Source organism: Cibotium barometz, chromosome 1 (genome assembly GCF_041138505.1).
Source record: "Cibotium barometz isolate CiBa-2024 chromosome 1, ASM4113850v1, whole genome shotgun sequence".
Classification (NCBI taxonomy): Eukaryota; Viridiplantae; Streptophyta; class Polypodiopsida; order Cyatheales; family Cibotiaceae; genus Cibotium; species Cibotium barometz.
In genome coordinates, this window is record NC_141046.1 from 62,584,028 (window position 1) to 62,592,113 (window position 8,086).

At 39.5% G+C, this 8,086-nt stretch overlaps 1 protein-coding gene across 1 annotated transcript; it reads right to left on the minus strand.

Moving 5' to 3' along the window:
• Positions 1 to 1,726: 1,726 nt before the first annotated feature.
• LOC147642292 (cytochrome P450 704B1-like) lies at positions 1,727 to 6,227 on the minus strand. The gene is made up of 6 exons (XM_086804834.1): positions 5,447 to 6,227; positions 4,810 to 5,016; positions 4,256 to 4,555; positions 3,220 to 3,609; positions 2,746 to 2,946; positions 1,727 to 2,218 (listed from the first exon to the last, which is right to left on the minus strand). The coding sequence occupies exons 1-6, from the start codon at positions 5,828 to 5,830 to the stop codon at positions 2,039 to 2,041; spliced, it is 1,662 nt and encodes a 553-aa protein (XP_086660960.1). The 5' UTR covers positions 5,831 to 6,227; the 3' UTR covers positions 1,727 to 2,038.
• Between the last annotated feature and the right edge of the window lie 1,859 nt (positions 6,228 to 8,086).

Below are 8,086 nucleotides of genomic sequence, written 5' to 3' on the forward strand. Positions count from 1 at the left end.
TATATGTGGATGTGAAGTGATAGATATGAATGTATGAATAGATGTGGGTAGTCGTACAAGTGAACGATTGGATGGATGTTATGAATGAGATATGGTGTGGACAGAAGTGATGTGATATAATGTGGATAGAATGTATGTGATGGGATGGTTATGAAAATGTATGTGGTGGTATGAATGAACGAATGTGATGGATATGAATAAATGAGATGTGATGGGTGTAATTGGATGTAATGGACGAGAATTGATGTGGTGTCATGTGAATTGTGATGTGAATGATTATGATGTGATGAAAAAAGGAAATACAGATAAAATAAATGAGGAATGATGTGGAACAATGTGGAAAGACGAGAGTTCGTTATAGAAACTGTATTTATGACCTATTTTTTAATGACTGTTTTATGTCAAGAATGCTGAAGAAGCATTTTGACCGTCTTGTGAATGAGGTCGTGGAGACCTAATCTGATAAAGTTGCAACAGCTCACGGAGAGTCAATGGAGGACGTCTCGTGTAGGTCTTGACCAGCCTCGGTTCGATTAAAATGGTGAGCTTCCGGTACGGTGGATGAGGGACCAAGGAAGCGGCCTATGAGTGAAGCGCTAGGTGACCTACGAAGGATCCTAGAGGGTACTGACCATACGGTGCTCGGGGCTCTGGGTCATCGAAGATACCCACACGTGCGTCGTGGAAGATGTTAGAACAAGGAGTAAGAGTTGTTTTCTAAATTCAGGCATGGATCTGGTTGATTGACCTTGCTGGTCCTCAACGGATGAGTCCATGGCTTTTTTATATGGATCCGTTGGTTGATCTTGCTAATCTTCAACGGAGATTTCATTTTAATTATATGAATATATTGTAGAGCACTATGAGCTAGGAACCATCGAAAAGGCCCCTGAGTGGGACAGGTGGTGAGCGTTCTGGTTGCCAATGATGCCATAGGTACACCGATGAAAGAATGTTTGGAAATAAGGATTCAACCAGAGATTTTTAGGATTATGATCAGTGACACAATGGTTTCATTAAAAATTTATTTTTAAAGATAGCTGATTCTATGAAAAAGGCAATTTCATATTGGGTGTGTAAGTGGTGTGACTAGTTTTAAATTTGCATGAATATCCGGCTAGGGGACCTGGGAACTCTTTTCCCTGGTACTCGGGATAAAACCTAACCAAATTCCTAATTAGATCCCATCACTACAGTGGTTGGGTGGTTGGTAACCCATGGGATTAGACTGGACTGATGGATCCCTAATTTGAGACTCAATTCTGTTATAGTACAATAGATGAAGTAAATCTCGAACAAAAATTGTTCTATGAAAAAGAATCAACGAGTGTGCCTCTCAATGAGAAAAAAAGTGTTGGTCTCTATGATCCAAGTGTAATCTTTTCCCTGATCTGACTATGGGACTTACGGGTTCGGTCAGATCAGTTCAGTGAGTTAAGACTTTTGACTACGTTAAAGAAAAATTATCCTGGTGGAATCGCCCATGCTTTCCGGGCAATGGGAAGTTTTTCCGGGTTCGGTTTTGGAAGAACCGATGGATTAGTCTCTTGTCCGGATATCCGTGGGCGAGGCCTCGAGTGAGGGACCCTGGCGCGCGCAAGAAGTGCTACTTCCGCTGCTAGTGACTCTGAATTCGTTGTGCGGTGGGGACAGAACTTGTATATATTGAATTGGCGTAACCCAAAAAGAGACCTTAGTTTTAGCAAGAAAAAAACAAGGGCGCTCAAGGAGAAACATTATGTTTCATTAGAAGACCATAGAAAGAATGAAATTCAATGAGCTACTTGGTGCTCAAGATTAGCTAGTAAGTGTGCAAAATTGCCTGTTTTTCCCTCTCAAAAGGTTCGGGCATGGCACCCTTAGCCTAAAATCACCCCTTTTAGGTGTTATTTAAAATCAATTATGTGTATTACATTTTGTAGTAAACGAATTCTTTTGCTGCATGTTAATCATCATGATCCAAGTTTGGTATGAAAGGTGTAGATGGACTTTGATGGATCCTCGCAAAAAATTTACTTGTGATGAGAAGATGTTACGGTTATGATCTAGGGGTGACATTGACCTTAAGTCCGTATTTCATGGTCATGACCATCATCATCCTATACTTGACTGGGTGGTCGGGGACAAGCTCAAAACGAAAGAAACGGAGGAGCATGGCGGCGGTGATTTTCATTTGCAAGTATGCTGCGTCTTTTCCAAGGCACATTCTGGGGCCAGCCTGGATACATCCACCATTACAAAAGATGTGAGAATTGTGACATGAGGTATAATACTTTGATTAAAAAATCATGCATTGCATAGGAATCACTATGACATGAGGTATAATACTTTGATATAAAAAATCATTCATTGCATAGGAATCATTGTGCTTATTAGTACGTCGGATTATCACTAAGTATTGCATGTGAGAAACCTATTGAGGTGCCTATTGCATTGATTAATGACCAATATTACTAGATTTAATTAATATCCCAGGGTACTCAACTATCTTGCTGCCAAGTTCCAACCTCCCGATATTACTAGATTTAATGTATATTCCAAGGTCCTCAACTATTTTACTACCACCCCCTCCTGTCCTAATTCGACCCCACCTATGAGCCCTTTCTCCCCACATGTCACCATCACCCTAGAGCGAGAGAGAGAGAGGGGTCAAAAACTCCATCAAAGATATTTGTTAGAATCAACGAATGCCAGTAGCACAGCCAGCCATGGACAAATTAGTAATTATAGGTTGTGTAAGTGCACCTGAAATGCGGTGAATTTGAAGGGCGACTGTGGTCGGAAGGTTCCGTGCTGGAGCCATCGTTCTGGTTTGAACTCGAGGGCATCGTCGCCCCACAGGAACTTCATGCGGCCCATGGCGTAGGGGATGTAGGCCACCTGGTCGCCTGCCTTGAGCACGGTGCCGTCAGGCAAGACGTCGTCTCTCAAAGCGACCTTCCCATCCTGCATGCATGCATGCAAATAAATAGATGGCAATAAATTAACATCTTCAAAAATAGGAAGGAGAAATAGATTCTTTGTACATATAACGTGCGTAAAATAATGCATTATTGGTGTCGTTACGTACTGCCATCAAACACCGTGATGGCGAGACGCGAGCGGAAATGGCCAGCCAGCCGGTGACGTGAGATTTTTTTTTTGTTTTTTTTTACAGTAGCAGAAACAAGGTTATTATTAAAGCAACAATAACGATGGGAAAGGGAAAGTCCTCCTTACCCGAGGGACGGCCGGGTACAATCGGAGGGTCTCGGCCAAGGCTGCATGCAGGTAGTGCGTGTGGCTCTGGAGGGCCTCGTATGTTAGCACGTGTGCATACTCTTTGAAGCCGCGATCATCAAGTTGGACGTCATTGCAGCAGCTGTCGATCTTCTCCAAGGCTAATATTTCCTCAAACACCTTCTGCTGCTTCTCTTGATTGACGCACATGCAATACAAGAACCACGACAGCGTGCTCGCGGTTGTGTCCCTCCCCGCCATCACAAAGCTCATCATCGCCTCGCTCAGCTCCTTAATGTCGAGCGCGCCGCCCGCCGAACCTCCACTGCAGCTTGCAGGGCGCTTATGTGAAATGAATCGAGACAGGAGGTCCGCGTCTTGGCTGCTTCCCTGTTAAAACCAGTAATTTGCTTCTTTTCAAACTCCCCAAATTATAGTGCAAATATATACAACCCGCTTCAAAACGACTAATAATAGTCCTGCCTAGTGCAAGCTCATGTGGCCTCCTTTGCCTTAACTGTCTTTTTATTCTACTTTCTGCATAATATATTTAATTTTTGAATTGTGCTGGGGGCTCATCTCTTTGGTTCCTCTAGTGTTGTTGTTTCTGGATTGAGTGTGGTAGGTACCCTCTCGTGTGTAGATGTGACTCTCTGGCTCGAATTTCACATTATGTCCCCTCATGAGCCACCTAGTCCAATAATACATAATTATGTCCCCTTATGAGCCACCTAGTCCAATAATACATAATTATATTCCTTCCCCTCTAGATGTTGATCGTTGTTGTAAATAATCTTTATTATGAGAGTCTACACAAACTTAAATAGAGTGCTAAATATTCTACTCTATATCTCCACAATTATAACCTTCAAAACCACACATAACTTCAATATATAAAGAACATGATACTAGTAGTGCACTTATAACCTTCATTGACATCTCATCATATGCATGCGTTTTATTAATTGCTATGCTATTATATAAGTCTACTAGCAGCTTTATCACGTTTTTTGAAACGCTTGACTATGGTGCTTACCATATCTGAGCCATGAGATGCCTCTCCCTCCATTTCTACTTTCCGCTTTCTGATCACTCTGGACAAGAATGTGTTGAATTTGGTGAGTTCTTGACTGAGAAACCTCTCCGATCCCATGTTGAGAGACCGTTGTATCCTCCACCATGGGAATACGTATCTCCGGGTTATCATCTCTTGCACATTATCGAGCGCACTTGCAATGGAACCATCATGGGACAATGGGACATCCGACAAGCTATCCACTTCACCTCCAAACACTACCTCACAAATAGAATCGAAGGTCATGCCCAAAAGGAGGTCCTGGAATTACATAAACGGATCGACTGTTAGCTTTAAGTTTCCCCATCCAAGGTAGGAAATCTTCTATTGGGTCGATAATTCAGAAAGTAAGGTAGAGGTATCATAAGATAGCTTATATAATTAGGATAACCATAAAAAGGGAAGCAGCTAGACCTAATATCATAAGACGATGAATTTAAGCTAATGTACTCATAATATGACAACTTTAAAAAATAAAGGTATCTAGATATTAAAAGATGAGAATAGAAAGGCACCTGTACATCCACTCCTTGGTTTGTTTTGGCAAGAACCTCTACAAGCTTCAATGCATTGTTTTTATAAGTACTTGCGCTCAACTTCCTAAGCTTCTTGATGGAGAATTCAAGGCTTGCAAGCTTCCTATGGGTTTTCCACATTTCTCCATCCGTGTTGAGGATCCCATTACCCAACAAATCATATAGCCTATGGTGGGATTCTTCTCCCTGCAAGAATCAAAAAGCAACGAAAGAATAATTAACAATTTGCATATTTCTCTTTGATAATATTATCACAAATGATGCTAAAGGGAATCTCTCATTGAGAAACAACAAGTAGAGAGAAGTATTGTGGCTCGTTGTTGTGAAAGCCATCGAAAATAAATGAATGTCGTTAATGTTAAAGCTAATCTCGCATTAAGTGAAGCCAGTAGAGAGTAGTATAGTATTGTATTCATTAATGTAAAACCCTAGGAACACAGTTAGAGTAGTGCCTTAACCAGGGCTCGTTTCACTTGGATTAACTTCAAGTTCAAAATTGATAAATAATTCTCGAATGCCTATCATGGACCATATCATAGCATGTAAACGTTGAATTCATTATTGTTATTATCAATAGTCAAAATTCAGTATTGATGGGGCCGCCGCAGATGATTACCTTAGGGAAGTTCGCGAAATTGGTCTTTAAGATGTGCTCCACGTTGGCCGGGTGTACTGTGAGGTAGCTAGAGCGAGACAAGAAGGACATTTTGACAGTGCGGTGATCATCGCTGAAATACTCGGTTATCCAGTCAATCAATCTCCCATAGTTTTTGAAGGCCTCTAATTGCGAGCCCAGAACAGGCCATGTCTTGGGATCCTTGCTATCGCGCTGCGCCCATCGGTGCATGAAAATAGAGTACCCTAAACCAGCTATACACAGGCTTACTAGAACCGGCCATGTCAATAGCATAAAATTGTGTGCATCTGTTGCTGGCCTAATCAGTGTCAGGTACTCATAATCTGCATTAGCGATAGATTGGTTCACTGATATAGCAACCATAATCAGGTGTTGGAACTTGGGTTCTAGTTTATAATCAGATTTTTCGCTACAATTGTGCTTGGTTGTGTACTGCAAGCGCAAGTAATTAATTGGAGATCAATCAATCCACAACGAAGACTAATCAATCAGCTTGTCTCAATCTTCTGCCTAAAGAGAGATGCGGCAATAGTTAGCGACCGATTCGATAGGAGATTAAGACGATCACTTGTGGGAGTAACAATCATGGGCTAATCAATGAAAAACTTCTGGATGGAATAATGGTCGGTGTAACTACAGAAAGCGATCAAAAAAGCAGAGTTATATGATGGCACAAGGAGACACTAATATTAATGGAGCCAATTGGATGTTTGTTGTGAGGGACAGAGGGTGGGTGCGCGCAGCTATAGTCGCAACTCGCAAGACTGTCTTTTTATAACATTTTAAGAAGACTGGACTTTTTCATAGCTGCCATTTAAGTAAGGCCCAAGGGGTAGGGGCGGCCGCTTACAAATAATTAATTAATTAAGCACACAATCAAGGACCAACTTGACCAAGCCAGGCCATTGAAAGAAATTGATGCTAATAATTATATATCTGTGGAATTCGTGTGCTCGTGAGTCGTGACGCTAGAGCTTACGTGTTGTCGTCCAAAAAATGACATCTGCGAAAAAAAAAAGTATTTTCCCTATAAGTGGAAAACCTTCATGTAAAAATCGTGAAATTGGTTATAAAGTAGAATTTTAAAATCTCAAGGTTTTTGTTCTATAACTTCTGAAAATTTAGACGTATTTGTACCTTCAAGTTTTAAATTTGAAGGTATTTTCCAAAATATACTGTGCAAACTACACTACAATTAGTTTTTTTTTAAACATTGGATTCTTAGTTGAAGTTTGCTTGCTTAATCTCATTTATTCCATTCATCTTAATTCTATTCTTCTCTTCTCTTCTCATTTTCCTTTTTTTTTGCTAGCTATTAATCATTTAGTGAAAATGAAAGTTTTTTTTCTTCAATCTATCAAAGTTTGCACGTTTTGACGCAATCAAACTTACATTTTCAAGGAAATAAGCTGCAGCTACACGAAACCTCGGTTTTTTTCTCACACCAGAATGTTTCAATCCCTTAAAGTGCCAAAATGACCAAGATCATATCCTAATCCTAGTTTGTTTTTCCACTCCAAGCAAGCATTGAAAGTTTAAACTTTAGAAATTAAGGTACCGCTTGGACTCTTCCCTCATTCAAATTCTGACCAAGAGCCAATCAAGTGTCAATAGGATCTGTGCATCTCAACAAGCACTGAATATCACGAATCATATACTTCGCATGGGCTTTGAAAGATATCACTTCTCATGTGGACCGGTAAATGAGTATGAATGGCCTATTTTGTAAAAAGCAAAGGGTCTCCCTTTCATCTACCTTCATCTATCCTCAATAAATTGTCAATCCATGCACACTGATAGTACATCTTCTTGTTCACCTATGACATCATGTTTTTGTTGGTTGAAGGAAACCAAAATTCAAATATATACAATGCTTTTAGTGGATGTTTGCATTCCACTTGTCTACAAAGACCTATAGAGGTTAGGTAGATGTGAAATTTTGTGCATACAAGAGCTAGAAAGTACTTAGATGAAACGCAGTGTTACTTTCTTTCCTCCTTGCTAGAGTAATATTTCATGTAGTGTTTTAGTTGACTTTGACAACTTAAACATCCCTAGTTTGAGATTGTAAGACACTTTTTAGAATCACCACAAGGTAAAACATTAATACACATTCTTGTGCAACACTTCATTTTTATAACTTATGATTTCACACAATTATTCAAATATTATAACTTATAGTAAAACTAAAATAAGAATCAATTTTTGTTGCTACTATCTCACGATACATAAGTTAAAATTATCAAGAACCTGGCCTTTTGTGATTTTTGTTGATTTTTCAACTTGACTAGCTCAAAGTCAAAGTCTTGAATCCCTCTTACGAGAATCTCAAAATCCTCAGGCATATCCTTAGCAACATATCCATCATCTACCACCATGATATCACATCCTAATAATTATTATTATTATTACATGTTATGTGTACTTATCATAATACATATTCTATTTTGTTTAACATCTCAACCAATCAATATAATTTTATACATACTTTTGTGTAATATAATCTTGAAGATTTGAGTAACCACAAGAAATATAATGCTAGTACTTAACTTCTCCTAAGTTTTTATAAGATATATAAAGCTAACCCTTCTTTATCTTGATGTTAAAATACCACGTTAG

Coding starts and splice junctions, on each gene's coding strand:
- LOC147642292 (XM_086804834.1), bottom strand. CDS start 5,830: ATGGTTGCTATATCAGTGAACCAATCTATCGCTAATGCAGATTATGAG. Junction 5,017..5,446: donor ATTTCGCGAACTTCCCTAAG/GTAATCATCTGC, acceptor TGATTCTTGCAG/GGAGAAGAATCCCACCATAG. Junction 2,947..3,219: donor TGTACCCGGCCGTCCCTCGG/GTAAGGAGGACT, acceptor GCATGCATGCAG/GATGGGAAGGTCGCTTTGAG.